Source organism: Phytophthora infestans, genomic scaffold (assembly GCF_000142945.1).
Source record: "Phytophthora infestans T30-4 supercont1.19 genomic scaffold, whole genome shotgun sequence".
Taxonomy (NCBI): domain Eukaryota; phylum Oomycota; class Peronosporomycetes; order Peronosporales; family Peronosporaceae; genus Phytophthora; species Phytophthora infestans.
Window position 1 is genome coordinate 1,742,797 of NW_003303740.1, and position 21,935 is coordinate 1,764,731.

Below are 21,935 nucleotides of genomic sequence, written 5' to 3' on the forward strand. Positions count from 1 at the left end.
CCGTTTTATGAGTTAACAGATCGTAATGGACGATGGTTTTCATAAGGAGTTCGATCTCGCACAGTTAAGCAGACATAATACCCTACCTGTACTCGGGTATTAACTCTGTAGTGCGCTCCCTTGTATCTCCGCCGTGAGCCTTAAGGGGGCTGAGGTCTTTAAAATGCGTTTCACGTGTAATTGCGCTGGACACGCAAGAAAGCGTAGTGACAGGGAATCGTCACGAGCGGCTCGTCCCGAATGGAGCAGAGAAACGACATCTGATAACTTCAACAATCGAGCTAATGTCAGCTACCGTCAGTGACGGTCCGTCACTCAGGGCCATCTATTTTTGGATGCATATATTTAAATAAAAAAATGTAGGCGGCATCTTCCCGCTTCCTGTGCTTCGATGTCTCTCTTTGCCGGGATGAGTGGCTACGACGGGCGTGTGAAAGGCAAACGCATCCGCAAACCACATGCCGGGAACTCCAACATGGAAGCGCGATGGAAATACTTAAGCGCAGACGTATCTGATGTAGTCAACAAACCGGTCGCCAAACTCCGAGCAAAGGCGGTGGCAAGGAGAGAATCCAGCATTAAGGCAGAGAAGGTGCCTCTAAAAGCCGGCTACGATATTGACGGCGATGGATTCGTGGATGTCCGTGAAATGCGCCTTGCTAAGTTCCTGGATGCAATGCTGTTCGAACGGCGAAAACAAGGACAGAACGATGGTCCTGAGCCGACCGAAGCCGAGGTGCTGGCAATGCATCAGAGCGCCGGCCGGTTACTCATCGCAAAGGAGTTCGTAGAACGCAACCATGATCGACTGTGGCGCTACGGCTCCATCTTCACAGGAATGAATGATGACCAGGCAGCCGAGTTCATCGCTGCGCATAAAAACTTTAAGAAGTTCATGCCGTTCCTCGAGAGCACAGAACGCAATCGCACGGTCCGCTCGTCGCATCAAATGCGCACGTGTATCCATGGTGAAGTCACTGCCGACACTTTGTCCGATGAACCTACAGAGCGACAGACATGGATTGAAACGACCCGGAAGATGCGGAGTCTGTCGTTCACAAAACACCCACTGCCGGAACTGGAGCCCAAGAAGAAGAAGAATCTCGTGTCTTCTGCTCTCGTTACCAACCAGGTTGATCCGATAGATCGTTGTTTGACTGCCAGCGCGAGCAGCCCCGAGGTGTTCTCTAATGCCTACGGCGCCATCGATATCGACGGAGATGGTATCGTAGACGCCGACGAAATGAAGCTACATTTGCGTCTGCATGACAACACAAGCAATAACACCGACGATATGAAGGCGTCCCAAATGCAGCAGCGTAAGATAATGGTGGCAGATTTCGTGCAACGTAATGCGGGCCAGATGTGGCTGTATGACGCGAGCTTCCGGCACAAGTCTACCGAGCAGATCGTAGACGAAATTGCAAGTGGTCCCGGGTTTGCCGCTGAGTTTAACCGGTTGCGTGCCAAGGAGCGCTTCGTCAAGCTCACCTCGTCGCTGGGCGTATCTGGCTGCATTGTACAGTTGCCTACAGCCGAGCTGCCCGTTGACCCGTCCAACTCGCTTGAATTTCGGCGGGTCAAAGATCGCTCGGAGCTGCTAATGGCACGCAAAGAGCTTCTGAAGCCGCTCCAGCAGCGTCGGGGCCTTCCTGTGGGCGGCGAAGGCGGAGGCAGTTCTCCGGGGGGCCTTCGCTTCCGGCCACGAGGCATCCGAGAGGAGCACGGTGATATGGGACACTCTCGAAGCGAAGGCAGTTTACCCATTGGACTTCCACAGATATACGATGCGCCGGTCAAAATCGAACCAACGAGAACATTTTCAGTCACAAAGTGGTGCCTAGAGACAAACTAAACTAAATATATTTTATTCCACGAGCCTTGTCGCTTTGCAGCAGAAACCTTCTCCACGTCGGTGGTTTCCTCCAGCCGTTCCGCATCTGTGGGGTTTCACAGATGGGTGATAACCAAATACCAAACCAAAAGGGTTCGTGAAACCGATCAAACCAGTTGAAGGACTTCACACTATCAACCACCAGTGACGGAGCCTACGCCGACAAATGAGCTCCCAGCAATCCTATGAGCGGCGTGTCCTGCCAATGGAACCGCGCCACTGGCAGTGTTCCTGCTCTCCCTTTGAGTCCAAGCAGCGACTGTATCGTGGGACGACTCGACCGCCGGAACGTACAGAAAGCGCCCGCTTCAAACACGTGATTGGCTTGAACCTGTCTATTGCAATACCTAAACTGGCAACTTATATGAGCTTATTAAAAACTTCCACTTCGTAGGTACTAAGTGCCACCAGAGACGTGGCATGGCACAGGAAACAAACAACGTCGACAAGGGCGTGTCATGTCCGCCTCTTTGTCGCTCGACTTTGGTAGGGCTCCGATCCAAATGCAACGTCGCCGTGCTTCACATCGGGTCGCAGAGGTGTTGGGACGTAGCATGCACTGCTCTGCTCCCGCGCTCGTAGTGCACAACCACGGACGTCTCGGACGGACGTCGACTCTGACACGTTTTCCAGCACGACGCTCACTTTCCAATTGGCCTCGGTCTGAGCACGTTCAGCTCAAACTTTATCCAACTACAAGACAAGTAGCTCCAACCTACCGACAGGATGGCGCAGCACCCGCCGCTCTGAATCTGGGTGAGCTTGGCATCGAGAACGGCTGCAAGGTGTTCCACAACCTGACGTATGAACAGCTCGCGGACCACGAGAAGCAGTACAATGAGGGCACGTTCGTGGCCAACGGCACGTTCGCCGTGGACACTGGCAAGTTCACTGGCCGCTCGCCCAAGGACAAGTTCATTGTCAAGCAGGAGCCATCCCAGGACAATGTGTGGTGGGGTTCGATCAACCAGCCCACGACGCCCGAGGTGTTCGACGCGCTGTACGCCAAGGCCTCCAAGCACTTCAGCTCCGTGGACCGCATGTATGTGTTCGACGGCCACTGCGGTGTGAACGAGAAGTCCCGCCTAAACGTGCGTATCATCACGGAGCTGGCGTGGCAGCACCACTTCGTGACCAACATGTTCATCCGCCCAGAGTTCGCTAGCGTGGCGGAGAACTTCCAGGCCGACTTCACTGTCATCAACGCGTGCAACATCGTGGACGAGGACTGGGAGGCCCACGGACTCCACTCGGAGGTGTTTGTGATCTTCAACATCGAGAAGCACATGGCCATCATCGGTGGTACGTTCTACGGTGGCGAGATGAAGAAGGGCATCTTCAGTATGATGAACTACTTCCTGCCTCTGAATGGCGTGATGGCTATGCACGCTTCGTCCAACATCGGCAAGGAGGGCGACACGGCCATCTTCTTCGGACTGTCGGGCACGGGCAAGACGACGCTGTCTGCCGACCCGAAGCGCGAGCTGATCGGCGACGACGAGCACGGCTGGGACGACGAGGGCGTGTTCAACTTCGAGGGCGGCTGCTACGCCAAGACCATCGACCTGAGCAAGGAGAACGAGCCGGACATCTTCAACGCCATCCGCCCGAACGCCATGCTGGAGAACGTGTGGATCGACGCCAACAACGAGCCGGACTACTTCAACTCGAGCAAGACGGAGAACGGCCGTGTGTCGTACCCGATCTACCACATCCCGCACCACCAGCCCAACTCTCGCGGCAACCACCCGAACGCCGTGATCTTCCTCACGTGCGACGCGTACGGTGTGCTGCCGCCCGTGTCGAAGCTGTCTGCTGGTCAGGCTCAGTACCACTTTCTGTCGGGCTACACGGCCAAGGTGGCAGGCACGGAGCGCGGCATCACGGAGCCTCAGGCGACGTTCTCGACGTGCTTCGGCGCTGCGTTCATGACGCTGCACCCGACCTTGTACGCCGACCTGCTGAAGAAGAAGCTGCAGGAGCACAACACGCACGTGTACCTGATCAACACGGGCTGGACTGGCGGTGTGTACGGCGTGGGCAAGCGCATGAAGCTCCCGTTCACGCGCAAGTGCGTGGACGCGGTGCTGGACGGCAGCATCAACAACGCGACGTTCGTCAAGGACCCGCTGTTCGGCTTCGAGATCCCCACGACCGTGGAGGGCGTGCCGTCGGAGATCCTGAACCCGAAGGACTCGTGGACGGACAAGGCTGCATTCGACGAGACGGCACTCAAGCTGGCCAAGTCGTTTAAGGAGAACTTCAAGCAGTTCATCCTACCGGGCAACGACCTGTCGGTGTACGGCCCGAACGTGTAAGTGGCCGACTGCCAGAAGGTCACAGTAGTGTGTCTGATGTCAGACTCGTAGCTAGCTGGCGATGTTATTCGTGCGTGTACTCTCTTCATCGAATTCGACTTAATATAAAGGAAAACAATTGTGCAAGAAATGGAGTGATCTTGTCGGCATACTGTGTTGGTTTGAGGCTTGTACTGGCAAGTTGAAGTGGGTTGGCACTCGCGTGGCGATTGGTCGGTATTTCCACGAATGAATTCAGGTTTAACTGAAAACTTTTAAGAGTCTAACTATGATGCTTTTTGTCTGTACAGTAGTGTTATTGTAGCTGCCTACCGAGACGTCCATTTCTCTCGCATAAGATTGCAGAATGGCGACAGTTTGGGACTTTGGCCAGCCACCGTAGCTAGCATCTCACTGACAGCAGAGTTGTCTGCATTGACTTGATGCAAGAGGTCCAAGACGTCTTCGCAAAGTGCGAGGATCTGCTTCTTGTTTTCTGACGATGGCGTGAATTCTGCACCTTCATCGAACAACTCGCAGAAAGCCACAGCACGTAGAACCCCAACCATAATCTCTTCAGTGTGCGATGCAATACGGGGCCACGCAGCCAGCACAGTAGCCTGTAGAGCCTCCAACGTCGCCAACAGTAGCGCAACATTGACGCTCTCGAACCCCGCGACCAACACCTTCAGCAGTGGTTGCAAGTAGCGAATGATGTTCAGACTATGCGGGGCGCCTTGTCGGACCACAAGAACGCGCAGATGTCGGACGAAGATTACTCGAACTGCAACATCACTACACAAACTTGTGTCGCTGAGCAAACGCGGTATAAATCGGTCGTAGTGTTTGAGCTCACCAGGAGGAGACACTCGGTCCAGCGACTCCATGAGACACTCAAGCAGCACGTTTAGCGTATCTGGCTTGCGCGTTACAATGGCTGTACGCAACACCTCCAGTAGAACATCCGAGTACCAGCGCAGCTCCGTTGGCGTGACGTTCTTCACGATATGACGCAACATCCGTGCACCCACAAGCTGCGTGGCGTCAGTCAGGTCGTCCACCAGCGGAAACGTGAGCGCTAGCAGACGGCCAAGTAGATCCCCACCTAGATGCGGGAACGGCACTTGTTCCACCACTTGCAACATGATTCTCTTGTTCACGGATGACACCGCCACCCACTGTTCTTTGTCCACGTCTTGCGAGCACAGCGCCACGATCTCCGCGACGTATTTTGCCACCAAACTCTCTCGATCTTTAGCTTTTGTGAGCTCCACAGCCGCGTTTAAAGTCTCCTCAGCTGCTACGACACTCTGCATTAGATCAGCACCTGGAAGCTCTGCCCCGTTCACGAAGATGCAGGCTGTCAGGACGAATGGCAGCCACCGATGCAGCTCTCTGTCCTCCAGCAGCTTTTGGAGTCTCATACGATTCACAAATGCGCCCAGGACACGCAAAATTGGCAGCAGATGATCGTCTAATACCATGCACGCTGTCACATTATCCTTATCCGCAGCAACCGCTGCGACATAATTGATAACCGCGCGACTTAGAGCTTTGACGACGCGGGTTACATCGCGCAACAGCGGATAATCGACGATGGGCAGGGCTTCTGCTAGTCTAGCTACGTCCCTCAGCTCGGTCGGTAAGGTGTGGGCGTCTACAGAGGCAGCCAGTAGCTTATCCCGCAGATTCTCCAGCGCAATCGCATCCAGCGCGCCCAGCAGCTCCACTACGGACATCGTGTCTAGGTAGCTCCACAAACTTTGACATATCCAATTTTTGAAACAAAATTCACAAATTAAAAAGCACTTTTTAAATATTCCCTTTTTTTCATAAAAGATTTAAAAAAAGTGGATTGTTTTCAATAAAAAACTGCCCAGGGTTTTTTTTTGCATAGCCGTGCGACTAATGACCAGGTTAAAGACCAGGAGAACAATTGGTAATTAACCAGGTTGTAAACAAAAAAGCAAATTACGAAGATAACCAAGAATTCCCCTTACCCTAACCAAATCAGTACAGGTGCAACTCCCATAATTGATGCTCTATCATCCAATATGGCGTGATAAATGATCAAAAATTGCCGTTTCACGATCTCCCGTTTTGCTTATATTGGAATTTGTATTGGCCTTAATATTATCTGTCTTAGCTGATATTTAATAGAGATCGGCTACCTCGATGATAATTTCAAATTGGCTTAGAGTGCGAGGTAATGAGTTGCTGCTTCTTGCGCACAAGCTTGTTCTTGTTGTACTCGAACAAGCTCCTGTTCAAATAGCTTCTAGTGATGCATAGCGCTTCTGTGGAATCGTTCTCAGCCATCAACTTGCGGAGAACGACATCCATCGCAGCAGCGAATTCAGCGTCATCAGGGATTTCATGCTGCTCTTCTTCGTCGTCATCCTCGATGCTATCATCACCATCCACGCCAATCACTATGTCTACAACTTCAGAGTCACTGTAGGCAAAATGCACTCCATTTTCACCTGCCGGATTCAGGATATCATCAACGGATGAGCAGCTTGAAAGCTGCAAAATCCCAACGGCCTGGACAATATCAGCCAGGGAGGCTTCCATTGAGCGCCGAGCTCCTAATCACAAGAATATCCACACTTCCTCTAACAGCTGACAATTTTATCGCACGACACTTCATTCCAGGCTAGTTTTACCCATCGCATCGCAGTCAACACGTCTACTTTGAACTAGTCCTTCTCGTTTCTGTCAGCCGCAGCTACAGCATGTATAAGCTGTAAACGTCTGTAGTGGGCTTTGAAGCATCCAATTATGCCTCCGTCCAAAGGCTGAAGTATGGCCGTAGCATTGGGTGGAAGGAATAAATTTCGACATGAGAGAGCTCCACATTCACGTGTGACGAAGCATTATCAATCAAAAGGATGATTTTTTTGTCGTTGCGTAGTATCTGAGCGTTAATTCGTTCCAACCAATAACGGAAAATCACGGTTGTCATCCACGGCTTTTGTTCGAGTTGTAGTGCGTGAAACCTAGCTCAAGAGGGGTATTTTTCTTGAAAGCACGGGGCTTTTTAGCATGCCCAATGAACAACGGCTCGAGCTGGCAGGTGCCTTCCATATTGACAACTAAGCCAATAGTGATCCTAGTCTTGTCGTGCTTGTTTCCTCGAAGCGAAGCATGCAATTTCCAATTGTAGTTGTTGAATGCAGCTATTCTAGGCCAACAGGCTTGTTGTGTGGACCACTTCATTTTCTATGAAATGATATCATTGCCTGAAATGATAATTGATGGCCGCCGTGGCGTCTCCCGTGGTAATTATTTGTGGGAGTTGAACCTGTATTTAAGATTTCTGATCCTGTGCGACAATATGACACCGGTAACAAAGTTCTTTCGAGCGCTCAGAAACATGAAGCGTAAATGTGGCGGCAAGGACGATGGTGACTCCGACGGAGCAGGCGAAGTTGTGTCAGCGCTCGAAAGTGGGGAGGTGAGTTGAGTTGAAGAAGAGCAGGAAGAGGATCGCACGCAGTTAGCTAGGGAAGAAAGAGACGCTTCTTTGGACAGCCTGTCAGCGCCCCAGGGTTCGTTTGAAGGGAAAAGGCTGCGTCGGCTCCACGCGAACTGGGATGCAAGGGAGACTTACCGCGCTGAGTACTGCAACGATGAAAGCGCACATCTCGTTGTTCAGGAGGTGAATAGGGTCTCCAAAAGAAACAAACTGCTGCGCGAGTCCAAGTGTGCCAAAAATGGCAGGAGCGTCCACTATTTACCAGAAGTGTAATGAGCCCAACTCCAATTACATAAGTAGGAAGATCTTTCTTTAGTTATTACATAAGTAGGTAAAGTGACACACGGGTAGCGTGTGACAAGGTGTCATCATCTGATTGGTTGATAGTGAGGAGCCAGACTCACTAATTGACCAATCAGGTATAGATATGTGTTTGATAGGTTCACACGAGGCCAGAGGTAGCCGCCCTGGTCCTAAATAAATCAGAGTTGAATTTGACACAAACCTAAGACTTGGTTTTACTATTGCGAGCTTCCTCCACACTATAGTGTAAGCTAGTGACGGTATCTCTTACCCCGTTACAAGACGCCCTTCCCCGCTGGCGACGTCGATACATTTGCACACACGGTTCCAGGGCCCGACGGCGTGGCGCGAAAAAAAAACTAGTGCAAGCTTCGCGGTACTGGATATCCCTTTCAATTCACGGTGGAAAGCGTATACTACAAAGGAAAATGGGTTGTGGAGGTGAAGAATACAATCTACACGCACAATCACGAGCTTACTGAGGAAGTCTACAAAAACTACGCACACAGACGGGGTGCCACTTTGCAAATCTTTGGTGGAGGATTTACGGCTGATGGTACGCGCCGATAGCAAGAGTTAACGAATTTACGAGTACATTCGTGGCCATTCTAACTACAAGGTGACGCAGCGAGACGTAACAAATCTACTGGTCAAGATTCGGATTGAACTACGCGGTGAGGCTGACGATGATCTAGCTTTTGCGGAGTTTTTACTGGAGTTCGGCGAGCAGGACAAGGACAATGTAATTAGCGCTGACGATACCTCTTCTGAGGAAACGGGCGCTATTTTCTTGTCTATCGGACACATGCGATCTGTTTTCGATAAGTTTTCCGAGCTACTGCAGATAGATTGTACGCATAAGACAAACAAGTGGGTCGGGTTCAAATTATTGACCAGATTTAAATCCAAGAGACCAATACGTTAGATACCAGGATTTAGTAATGTGAATTACCAGGTTTTCTTACAGGTCATGAAACGGGTTTAAACTAGGTTTATTACCAGTTTTCTTAAGTTTAACTGAGTTTTTTTTCTTGTGTGCGATCCAAGTACGACTATCAGCTTCGCAGTTTGATGGTTATGGACGCCTTCGACCACGGGCAGCTCGTGCATCATTCTCTGGTAGAAACCAATTCAGATTGGCACATGCAGAAGGTTATCGTGCATTTCAAGACTGCCAGTGTCGGCTGGGAAGCCCTCCGCGTCATGATGGTTGATATGGTCATGACGGAGATTTCTGTCATTCGCGAGGCGCGACTGTTCTTTTATGTCATTTTCACATGCTCAATTGTTTTCGTGGAGTGGTTTGGGAGGCGCTATTTGGTCGCTATTCGCCAAGCGAGTACGAATCGATGGGTCATCTCTTTGCGAATTTGGTGGATGCTACATCAGAGGATTACTACAAGAAAACTTTGCGCTGTTGGAGAAATTTCCGTGCGCCCGGCAACGTGTCATTATGGGAATATTTCTGCGAAAATTGGAACGAAACCAAGGACATGTGGACTCATGATAGACGACAAGCCCCTCCTTACTTCCGGAACATCACGAATAATCGCATAGAGTCGAATTTCGGCAAAATCAAACTCGATTTAGACTCTAGTTATACTATGAGAGAGTGTTTGGAGTCACTCATGAGGAGTCAACGTCGGATGGAAAACGAGAGTTTGGCCCGTGTGTCTTTTGAGGGGGAAAGGACGCATTACGGATACGATGAGGAGCTGAATCTGGCTCTCCGCGTCTGCACCCCATGGGTCGCATCCACTTTACATCCAGAATTCAATTTCTCAATATCCGATGAGGCGGCTCGTGTATACACGTTCAAGGGAGCGAGCGAGTAACACGCTGGTGGCTGAGCGGGAGCTGAAAAGATACTCGTTCAGCAAGGGTGATTGGATCTGCGATTGTGATTTCTCGGCGACCCTCAAACTTCCTTGTCGTCACGTGATTTGCTTCCGCCGCTGCACAGGTTTGGTTCATTCTATTCCTGTGATGAGCATCCACGATGGCTGGTTGATTAAGGTGTCAGGGCCTGGTGCAAACCTACCTCGGATGAATCTTTTCAATTTCTCGAAAAGGATCCGGCCTACCGCCGAGTATAAGACGAACGCAATGCTTGATTCTATGAAAAAATGTATTTCGAGACACTTGCTCAATTGAATCGCGTAAGAGATGATGGACTTGCCGACGAGAGAATTATCGAATGAGATGAAGTTTCTGGATGGGTACCTACGCCGTTTACGCTCCGATGGTTCCGATACTATCTCGAATCCTGAAAAGGAATCTGCTTTAAATTCTGAAAAGAAATCTGCTCGGAATCATGACAATAATCCTGCTAGAAACCCTTGGAAAAGCTCTGCAGACAAACCTGCTTCATCACCTGTCGCGCGAGATGTGGAGGACTGCGACTCAACGTGCTGTTACAATGGTCAGCCAGACCACTACAATAACCGCCTGTCTCACAATATCTATCGATCGTGACGAAACTCGTCCTGGTGGGGGTTGTATGGGATAGATAAAATGAAGCCCACCAAGCAACAATAACTAGATGGAAAGAGGCCAGTGGGAGTCAAGACGGTCAAACGGACAGAGCAAAAGACACAATCGTCACCTCCAATTATGGTGGCTACCATGACGAGCGGGAAGACGCTGCTTAAACAAAGCATCGAGACGGAGCACGATGCTAACAAGATTCGTTACTTTGACGACGTCAATGAAGAACAAGAATCCCATGCACGAAGTACGTGATGAATGTTAAGGATAAGGTAAGACAAAAGCGCAACTCCTATTTATAGTAGCTGAAACGGGTTGACGTAGCCAACAATATATGGACTGTGAATGCAGGAGCTGGTCACGGTTTAACCCCTGATCGAGGGTAATTCACTGTGCATTCATGTATATACATATACGGGAATGGTAAACGTCGAAAAGTGTTTTAGCAGGGAAAATACAGCTTAATGCTTTTCAACCAAACGTACGGCTACGTTAAGTGATGTACACAATATGACAGTGACCTCTTTATCGTTTTCACCTACCCTACTGTATTTCTGGAAGTACAGCTGAAATTATTAGTAAGACGCAGAAAATCGGTGGCAGGTTCGGCTTTATTGAGGAAACACAATAGTATGCAGAGCGCTGGTGACAAATTTTGCGACGTCGCTGAACTCTCGTAGCACCTCGTGCCTGGTATTGCGGACATAGTTGGAGAGCACGAAGGTGACGAACAGGGCTGGCTTCGTTTTCACTATCATTCTCGTTGTTATTGTCGTAAAGACGACCTTTCTCGTTGTCGAAGTAGTCATAAATATTAGCTGATATAACAGCTTTGAAGAAAACGACCTGAAGTCGTCAATCGCACCAGTAAGGCTTTAATTCTGCTCGTAAAAATGATAGACCAGGTACGTACCCAGAAGTGATGCAAGCAAGCGATGCACCATGTCTTGCTATGCCAACTTGACTTTAATCGTAGTGAGCTCAGTCTATAGTGGCTGTGGACGTCGACAGCACTAAAACTGGAGTAGAAAAGCTCAATCATTGCTACGATCATTAAATTCATTTACAAACCCCCTCACTAAAAACCACGGATCACGAGTGTCAATCGTACCGCCACACAATCTATGCACTCCACTAATTGTTTTGACCGGACTTCCTTTATTAAAGTGGGCTCCGAATTTCTGTGGAGTATCCACGTTTCCCTCTCCCACTGCTGTTTGCCAGTATATCTTTAGTGCACCTCGATAAGGGTCAAGCGCCATGGCTAAGCGGATGCCTATCCAACGAAAGATTTCTGTTTGTGTAAGCTGACGTCGTCGACGCTCATCTAAAACCCTATTAGTGCTCTCCAAAATTGTAGAAATAAGCTCCATTGGGAAGCTTAGGTACAAGTATTTCCCATTTGTCCGTGTACCCAAGCTTAGAGCTTCTGGCAGTCAAAACACAGTTTATTTGGTCGGGAACGGCGCGAAGAATCAACGGTCATACCTTCTCTTTTCCTGCTAAAGTCTTCTATTACTTGGGGATGGGCACATTTAACTCTGGAGGCGTCTCCAACCCCAACAACGCCTGCAAGCTATCTTCTCCATCATCTCCAGAGTCAGAAGACTCGCACGACTCGTATTCGATCCCCAATATGATAATGCTAAGTCTGTGTGCTCCCATGTCTTTAACTACTAGTCTAGTTGATTTCCATATGTACTTCAATTTCAAATACTCTTTTGGGCACATCAGCCTGTAATTTCATCTTGGGCACTTCAAATTTTGTCTTGGCACCTAAACTTCAAAATTTGCTTTTGCCCCTGAGACGGCCAAGGATCATTTCATTCTGATTACTTATAGTATACCGTAATGCTCCTTCAGCACTGACGATTTATCCGAACGATTGGCAATTACTAAATTCAACGAACCAAATTATTTTTCAAAATAGCGAGCACATAAATTACGGCGAACCTATTATTATTGGAAATTTAAAGTTTTTGCTTAAATTATTTACTGAATCCAAGATTTTTGACTCCCATTAGTTCATGTAGCTTTTCGAGCTGTAATTGTGGAGGTGATTTGGTCAAAGCATCAGCTACCATATATTTTGCGCTGCAGTATTTTTTGAAAAGACTCCTTGCTTCAATTGCTTTGTTGAGGAATGGTTAGCGGGATCTGTTGTAGTACTTACTGCCGCTTGGTTATCGCGCCAGCACGATATTAGCTTTTCCTGTTAAAAGCCTACTTATTTTAGCAAGAACTTTAACCATTCACTTCTTTACGCCTTCATTGCAAGCAATGAGCTCAGCGTGTGCAATCTTACGGTATCTTGCTGTGAGCTCTTCCGAGTAGCACATGCATCAGCAAGCTCTGTAACCAGAGCTCGGAAAATTAAATAAAATATTGTATTGGATTTAGAAAAAAAAATAATCCGTTATTCCGTATCGATAAAAACAATAATAAGTACTGCAATTATTGTCAGGAATTGGTAGGGTCAGAGCGGTGCAGTGGTTTGGGATGACCCTACCAATCCACTGCACAGGGTTCAAGTCCCACACCTGTAAGAGAAGCTGGTGGCTACCACCGGGACTTTTGTCCGGGCTTAGGGTACTCTACCAAACAAAAAATGCGCCGGCGACGGCAGGCAGTCCACCAGCGGATATGGGTTTTGTATCTGAAAGTTTTATACCTGCTATGTTTAATGATAAGACATATTATCACTAATAAGAGGTTACCCTTCTTGAGTGACTTTCATCTACTCTGCGTCTTCATCGGCCGACTCATGGAACCCCAACAGAGAAGTGAGGTCCCAGAGCTCACGGTTAGCGCGTAAGAACACCAACATCTCGAAGTTAGCTGGCAACAGGCTGGAGCGTAGAGGGTTGAGCACCAACTTGCACTGCGAGAAGAGGCGCTCACAGCGATTGCTGGTTGGAGGAACCTTTTGTAGCACGTCAATGTACTTGGTTCCAGCGGTTCGGCGAGGTCTCTTCGCTTGACGAAGCGTTTCCGTCGCGAAATTTGTTTTCTTCTTCGTGTTCGGTGCTGCTGGTTCACGGTCAGCAGGGCCAGCAAAACGAGCCACAGCTTCTTCTTCATCGGCGCTTAACGGTCGATCCGACAGCAGCTTGACAACCGCATTCTCAAAGGCCGGCGAGTGGACGATTCGAGCCGATGCACTAAGGTGGTGTGCCGTCCCTGGGTTCTTGGAAATGACAGCGTCGAAAAGGAGTCGCACATCGGCAAGGTTACCTTCTTCGGCCTGTAGCTTGACACAGACGCTGTCTAGCGCCTCAAGCTTAGTGACAAGCTGGACAATCTGCCGATGGGTGCTTGGTCGGGGTAGGAGGTCCTCCACAGCTGTCACCATTTTGATAGCGTCCCGGATCTCCACATAGCGAGCCAGCATCTGGTACGTGGATGACCAGCGCGTAGCGTTTGCCTTCAGCGGCTTGTACTTCGTAAACCGAGCCAGGTCCGCTGCATTGTTGGCGTGCCGCAGCTGAATACACAGCATTTGGACTTGGTCGATCAGCGGCTTGTAGTCTTCAAGGTACCGGCCGACAGCGAGGTTGAAGCGATGACTTGCGCATCCTACGAGCGGTACTCCCATGCGCGTAGCGACGGCTTGGTTTGTAGGGCAGTTGTCAGCAATCATGAACAGGGCCATACTGCGATCCTTCTTGTAGACATCCAGCACCGCATCAATCATGTCGATGTGAGCATCAGCGGTCTGGCCGTGCTCGGCAGAAGACAGCCCGAGCAAAACTTCGTGTAGCGCCCCGTCCTTCGTGAAGACACCGTAGATAGCGATGAAATGGTAGGTCCCTGAAGTCCAGCCGTCAAACATGAGGCCAAACAGGTTGCCCATGTCTGCCGCAATACGCGTTCCCACCTTGCCCGCCACGTGACGCATGTACTTGACCAGCGTCTTCAAAGACACTGGCTTGATTGCAGCCAGCGCACGCGTCATGGCGTCGTCCACCTCACTCAAGGGCATGTTCCGGACGAGAACCCACTCCATCCACTTGAAGATCTCCATAGTGCGCGGGTCAATGAGCCGTGTGCTTCGAGGGACTGGCCGAACGATCGCTGGCTCTCGTCGTAAGTCTTCTTGTAGCCGGGGTGGCTCGTTGCGAGGTGGTTGATGAGATTTGTGTAGCCAGTCCCCGGCGTCTGCTTGCGAGCCTTGCCGCACTGCTTGCAGGAAAGCTGCCCGTTGCCGCAGTCCGTGAAGAAAAAGCTGGAGATGGCGCGAGAAGTTGACATGGCACTGGCGAAATGAGAAATGAGAGGCACGAAAGCTCAGCCTGATGCCTCCGGCAAACTCACACAAACCATTCGTTTTGATTGCATGCTTGACAACCACTACTTTACTCTCTGTTGCTTTTTACGTTGGGTAAAAATTCAATATAATTATTACGGGCACAATTGCATATTTTACGGAAAGATCAATCTGCCAATAATCCATTATTCCGTCAATACAATTGCACAGTTATTATATTATAATAATTTTTCCGAGCCCTGTCTGTAACATATCCGGCTACAGGTTTCCTATCTCCATTAGCGTTCACGAAGCTCGCATCTGTATACAGCTCGTAAATGACTTCATCGCAGTTACCGTCATACACAAAGCCGTAATTCGATGTTCCTTTCAAGATTTTTAGTACTATCTAAGCTGCTCTTTAGTGTTTCTTATTATAACGCGACCCGCACTTACTTAGCTCGGGTACTGCATTAACAGTATCCAGCTTTGTACATCTAACCAGATACAGCGGTGAGCCGAGCTAATCCTATAATCGTATGGCAGTGTTGATATTTGTTCAGGTGTCAACTTTGTATCTTTTTCTATACCACACGTTTAGCATGTGGTGTTTGATCCGCTCAAGAATCCATCTTGCCAAACTGGGGTAGCAGATCGCCAATGTATTTCTTTTTCGAATTGCTTGCGCTCATAGTCTCTATTGAGCTCTATTTTTAGAGCGTAGTGAAGATCACTCAAACCCTTTATTTGAAAGCGGGCTGATCATTTACCTTTCGTTTCATTAAGAGAGGGCATATGTGATCCTGACAGGGTAAGGTCATTCACATACACATCAATTATTACAGTATGTGAAACTCCGCTAACGCTCACGTTTCTCAAAAGAAACAGATTCCTTTTTGGATCATGAAAATTCTACCGATTCTAGAAACGCATGCAGAACACGATACCATAATTGGGGTCTGTGCCAATCCATACATACGCTCTGTAAACCTGCACACTCTTTTGGCGTGACTTTCCTAAATCCAATGGTTGGTGCATTTAAACTTTCGCAAAAAACGCTCCGTTAAAAATGCCGTCGAACATCGATATAGTGAAGATGGTAGCCCTTAATTATGGCGATTTCAAGTAGCAGTCGCAATGATTTGTTTCGGGCAACTGGAGAGAATGTTTTCTCGTAATCAATCCCATACTTTCTAGTATTGCCTTGCACTACAAGGAAAACCTTATATCTCTCAATGGTGTTATCAGCATTGCGCTTGCGCTTAACATCATTTAGCCAATGACACCCTAAAAGCACGCCTACCCTGAGGCAATCACAACATTCTTACGTCCAATTTTCAAGGAGGGCATTGTACTTAATTCGGAGTGCATCCTCCCACTGCTAAACAAATGGACCTGATAGTGCTGCCTTTAGCAACTTTTTAAATGAGAGCTCTGTTTTTCTTGCCATTCGATGAACCTTACGCACATTGTCTCTAAGCTGCATATCAGGCTTCCTCTTTCGTGTTGGGTTTGGCACAAACATTTCTTTCTCTTCGTCTCCCACTATTTGGGTACTCGATTCCTTTTTTCTAGGTGTTTTTCATGTGTGTTTAGATACCTCCCAGTTCTGTAACGGACATCCGTTATAAATCCCGTTTTTTTGTCACTTCCGCCAACCTCTTTACAATTTCCCAGCGTTAGAATTCCGTTAATATCAGACCCTGTGAGAGAGACTATTTCAGTTGAAAAAATGATGTGACTCCACACACCCTTAAATTAGATCACACAAGAACGGGCTATTTGCACGATGGTTGGCAACTTGGCCGGGAAATGGCGTAGACCAGGTATTATCTTTTTAAATACACGCCCTCAATAACGGTACCGGTATGCATTTTAAAAACGCAAAAGGGGTCTTTTCTCCGATGTCGATTTGTCGTACATAATCCAACCAATCCACCAGTTTTAGCCATGTCCTTTGGGTTGACAGTGATCTATAAAAATGACTATTCCTACTAGTCACATGGCTCTTCCCATTAGTTAGCAGTTTCAGATACGCCTCTTCACATAGCTCTTCTTGAAAACGATCTTTTGAGCTGTCACCGGTGCTTCAAGCACTTCTTGCTAGCATTTCGTTTTGTACTCTACGGTTTGGTTCGACTCAGAGCCTTTGGCTTCTTTCAAACCCTCGGTGGCTAGCGCGGACACAGCTACAACTACGCCTGCAATAGGCCCATCAAGAGGAAAGAGTGAGGCGGCCGAGCACAGATATCTTAAACCATTATTGGAGCTTACCCCCCCCTTATCGCTGCGGTCAACGGCCTCTTTGCTGTGTTTATTGAGCTATCTCGTGCCGTGCTAGTCTAGTCCTTAGCCACCACTGTCATGAAACGAATGTCGTAATGGTCAGATTGTCCAGAGGAAGCCGAATGTTCACATCACTAGTCGCTGCTCCAGTCTCCTCCTGAACTGTACTTGAGACCACATACGAAGTCTAATGAGGGCTAATCGCACGTGCTTCCACCTCAGTGATTTCCCCACTGACCAACAAAAAACAGTACGAATGCTGACGCCCTTTGCTGTAAACGCATTTGACTGCTTCTAGCTTTTTCTCCAGTTTCTGTGCTATGCCTTTTACCCGATCGCCAACCCGCAACACGGTCATGGCCGGCTTCGGGAAGAAACAAAAGTGTGAGCGGAGTTATCAGTGGTTCTTCCTCTACCTTGAATAATAGTCAATGGATAAATTTCTCGTAAAACTAGCTTAGAAGGGCTCAAAGAGCATACTTCCCAAAATACAGATGGGTGGAAAAGATTAAGTGCCATATATTTGGCAAAGCAAGGGTTCTCGCACATGCAGTCGAGAACACGTGAATTCTTGTACTTTAGCTGACATTAATTTGATCTTCGCAGCGGAGGTCTACGTTTTGTACAGTACTAGACTCACGCGAAGAGAAAAGCCGCGGCCTGGAAAGGCTACTTGAATAATGACACCTGCGTCTACGGCATATTCGAAAAGAGAGCTTTGTAAAGCTCATTGCAAGTAGAGCATTGGGAAATGTATCGTATGTACCTTTCAACGACCTGCAGAATGCATTCCTTGTTCTATCGAACATGTGTTGTGGCTAATTCAAATAGGATGTCTTATAAGGCTATGGTGGGGTCTCACCCAACCGAACCAATGAATGCTCTTTTTATGAATATAATGGGAAAAAAATGCATGTGGAGTGTATGGAAGCACGGGATACGGATATACCCTGGCTGCTGTGGATGACATATCATGGATGATCGTTGTACTTAAATATGTAAAAGAAGTGACAGGTGAAATAAATACTTTAATGACACAGCTAGAGGAACAACGCCCATATAAGGTCAAATGAAGTCGAGCTGATGGACGCATCGAGTTCCTCAAAGCATCGGTATCTACCTACTGTGACTTCCAACAGCACGATTAGGGAAATAAGCCCTCATAGGAAAAACCCAGCGGGTAACCACTCCACGTATCGGGGGGGTCTACCATGCCCATATTCTCCTTTAAAAAGAGCTGATCAGAAATTGGGTATCCAGTCACTAGAGTGCAAACCCCTTTGACTAGTTGATGATTACAAAGGCTTTTTATATAGTCACGCGACTAAAATAGATCAAATCTGAAGGTTTATCACCAGCTATGGGGAATTCCAAAAGGCCTTTATGGATAATGTATTATTATTAAAAGAATCTTTGATGGAATCGTTTCTAATACATTGCAAATGCGAAAAGACGCAATATAGTACCGGTATGCTTCCTACTGTTGAGGAGGAAGTGCAACAAAATCTGTTGTATCGCCACCATGCTATTCTGACCGTTTAGGAAAAAAATCTTATTGCGCCGTTCTATTGGATTGGTGAGGTGGGCTTCAGTTTTTTCTGCTTCTTAGGTCCTAATACTTATTGTTATTTTTTCAAGGTCTAAAAGCCCAGTATATCTGGTACTCGATTTATTCTTTAAGACAGCCTAAGATGGATTTCGTACGAGAGAAGCGGGAAGAAGAATGCAGTACTGAGGTCGAGCTCATCCCGCCTTGGATAACGGGCGATGTGCAACCTATGGACATTTTGGCTATGTGAGTGCTTAAGTAGCGATACCATGAGCTTTACGTAGCTCGCACTTCGACAATAAGCCACTCCACGATGCCATTCAACCAGAGCGGCGTGCCCCCAGCTAGTCAGTTCTGGTGGATGCAAACCTTCGAAAATAGACTGAGAGTCTGGCATCTCCACGTCTCCATCTGAGTCAGCCGTGTAGCGTGTTCTTGACAAAGTTGAAATCTAGAACTTAAGCACCTCAGCCAAGCTTATTAGGGCAACTTAAGAATCCGAGCTTAAGAGGTTAGTTGACGTAGTCCGGTACGACCTTGGACCGATAGGACGACAGGCTCTTCTTCAGTCGGCACGCGCACCGAAGAGAGAAAGGGTACCAGATGGCGGTGTCTGGGATATGTGATCAAGAACTTGAGCTCCGAAGTGCACAAAGCTAGCTTTGTTGGGGAACACGGGGCCGAAGAGGAACGTTGATTAATGAGAAAGTCTAGCAAGTAGAAATTGAGGTTCCTTCAAGAATTTTTTTATTAACGACTTCACTCCCTAGACCTCTCCTTGACATGCAGTTGTGGACGCTTGCCAGCGTACACTAGAGGCTTATGCCGCGTGCACCAAGTCCCAATCCAACAGTGCACTGCTGCTCTCTTATCGCTGATAGGTCTAGGCGCGTGCTGCCGCAGACTGGCACTGCGAAGAGTAAAGCTTGACGACGGGTTGTCATTGCGGCGACACTTCACTAGTCAAAAGAATACGCCTTGATCAAAGCGAAAGTGATCGTGATATTCTTTTGCATTTTGATGTTCGTGATTATTGAGTAGCTTTCGCCAGCGAGCACGGCGCCGACGGCAAGTCTTAGGTCTATCGACGTAGCGAGAAGACTGCACGCGCTCATAGTTCTGCTGACAATATTTGTCAAGTTCATTACCGCATCACTCAGCAACTCTCGATTATATGGTGCAATTTATCGTCTTTCGATAATTCGACGTACATCAATGTGACGTACCAGCGTGTACCAGTGCCAGACTGCCAGCGAGCAGTGCTGGCACCGACGTGTAGCAGCGGCCACACGGTCGCGTACGCGATTGTACTCCATATTCCTCCTGCGATGGTGAGAGGCGCAGCCTCTCATGGCGGTTGCAACCGCCCTAGTCCTCAGCACCAGCACCTGCAGCTATATAAGACAACAAGAGTGGTTAGCAACTGCTCACTAAATAAAGCATGGGTCCCAAGGTTGAGGAGCGGGCTGCGGCGCAGCTATGCTTTCACTTCCAATCGTACTAGCGAGTACTCAAGCTCCTCACCTTGCTTGTTCCCGCCGCGGCATTCTGCCAGGCAACTCCCTGCCTTCCACCTCGTCTATCTTGCTCTTCCTTTAAGTATACGTGCTGCTGGAGCTACGTCACGCTGACGGTAACTACAAGGCACACAGCACGTCTCAATCAAGAGCCACTCTCTCTCGTGCTGACAAGCGGGACATCTTCAGAGCAGCTGTGTTGCGGACACCCGCAATGCAACTTGCTGCAATAAATTGGGATGGTCAATTGGCCATTCGTCGAAAGAAAAATATCTTCTTGCTTAAATTCCACTGATCACTGTGGTCCACCCCATTGTGTCCTTCACCCTAAATTCACATTTTTGACATAGTGCCAGCTAGATCGCAGCATGACACTGGACGCCGACGCGCTGTCTCGCCTGAAGGTTGGCTCTACGTCTGCATCGCCGCTTTTATTGTAGTGCTATCTCAATCGCAATCTCTTACAGGTAAAAGACTTACAGCGAGAGCTAAAGAAGCGTGGCCTGGATACCGGCGGACTCAAGGCAGTGCTGCTCCAGCGGCTGAAGAAGCATCTGCAGCAGGTATTGGACAGCTGCTTGGCGCATTTGATCCTCGTAGCCCGGTGCTGGCATCTCATGGTGCTGTTTGCTGTGCACAGGAGGAAAACGAGACGGAGCAGAAAGACAAAACCCCAGAGCTAAGTGGCAAGGAGGAGTCTAGCAACAAGAAGGATCCTATCGACGAAGACAAAGAGGAGAAATCGGACAAAAAGGACGAGCCAGCTCCGAAACAAAATGCTAGGGATAATGGCGGGGACAAGCCAGAAACGCTGAAAAGACGCGCGGATGCAGTCGACAAAGACGATAATAAGGACTCGCCAGACGTTAAGAAGGCCAAGTTGACTGAAAAAGCGGATACCGGCAGCCTACAGCCTGAAGATGAAGATGGCGATAAACCGGCGTCGGTTGTTGATGCTGAGAAGGCTTTGGATGAAGATGCCGAAGCAACGTACGGGGAACGGTGTCCTGTCGATGATTTGTAAATATGCTAACCTAGCGTCCATGGATAACAGGGAAGAGGAACACAGGACTACGCTTCGTATCGATAACTTTATCCGGCCGTTTACGCTAAATGCTGTCAAGGTTTGTCGTATCGGATAAAAAACTGAATGTTGTGGATAGTCTGAGTGATATATTTTTTTTACTTGGCAGGCACTTGTGCAAGAGCTCGGCAATTATGTAGAGGATGGATTCTGGATGGATGCGATCAAGACACATTGTTTCGTGACGTACCCCACGTCTGAGATCGTGCGTTGTTCTTTTCTCTAGCTACTTCTTACAGCATTTCTAAACGGGTTCCGGTTGTGCTCAGGCCAAGAAAACAAGTGCGGCTCTCAACGGCAAGGTATGGCCTCCAGAGAATGGACGTTCGCTCCGTGTCAAGTTTGCAGATCATTCGGCTATGGAGGTAGGAGCACTGGTGATTTCTAGCAAAAGTTCTGTTTAACGTTAAGTTTCGGTGGCTTAAGGTTTCGCAACATGGCGAGGAGAACGTGCCCAACCGACCAAAGACTAAGGAAAGCAATGACACTCACGCTACTCAACGCCAAAGTAAGGACCCGACTCTATAACCTGTAGGGCATGTACAATAGCTAACGCGTTTGTGCTGTACGGAAGAGGTGACGATCGACGAGTTCTTCCAGAAGACCGAAACAAAACCAGTGCTGTACTACTTGCCGCTCACAGATGAGGAAGTACAGGAAAGGAAGCAGCGCCAAAGCCAGCAACCAGAAGGCCAACCGCGTAAACGCCGTCATCGTGGCGGTCGTAAGAGGAACAGACGTGCTCGTTTTCGGCGCTAGTTACAAAGCTTACTTCATCGACGACAAGCAAGGTA

The 21,935-nt window shown here is 48.5% G+C and overlaps 3 protein-coding genes across 3 annotated transcripts; 2 read left to right on the forward strand and 1 right to left on the reverse strand.

Annotated features, from left to right (window-relative positions):
- Positions 1 to 409: 409 nt before the first annotated feature.
- On the forward strand, positions 410 to 1,855 carry PITG_11190 (uncharacterized protein; the record flags this gene model as incomplete). Its single annotated transcript, XM_002901907.1, has 3 exons — positions 410 to 973; positions 1,016 to 1,107; positions 1,165 to 1,855. The coding sequence occupies 3 exons, from the start codon at positions 410 to 412 to the stop codon at positions 1,853 to 1,855; spliced, it is 1,347 nt and encodes a 448-aa protein (XP_002901953.1).
- A 2,665-nt stretch (positions 1,856 to 4,520) lies between these two features.
- PITG_11191 (uncharacterized protein) lies at positions 4,521 to 5,930 on the reverse strand (the record flags this gene model as incomplete). Its single annotated transcript, XM_002901908.1, has 1 exon — positions 4,521 to 5,930. One exon carries the CDS (start codon positions 5,928 to 5,930, stop codon positions 4,521 to 4,523), a length of 1,410 nt encoding a protein of 469 aa, XP_002901954.1.
- A 14,495-nt stretch (positions 5,931 to 20,425) lies between these two features.
- Positions 20,426 to 21,669, forward strand: PITG_11193 (uncharacterized protein; the record flags this gene model as incomplete). The annotated part of the gene is made up of 7 exons (XM_002901909.1): positions 20,426 to 20,461; positions 20,540 to 20,620; positions 20,698 to 21,047; positions 21,112 to 21,181; positions 21,251 to 21,346; positions 21,411 to 21,506; positions 21,568 to 21,669. 7 exons carry the CDS (start codon positions 20,426 to 20,428, stop codon positions 21,667 to 21,669), a joined length of 831 nt encoding a protein of 276 aa, XP_002901955.1.
- Positions 21,670 to 21,935: the final 266 nt, after the last annotated feature.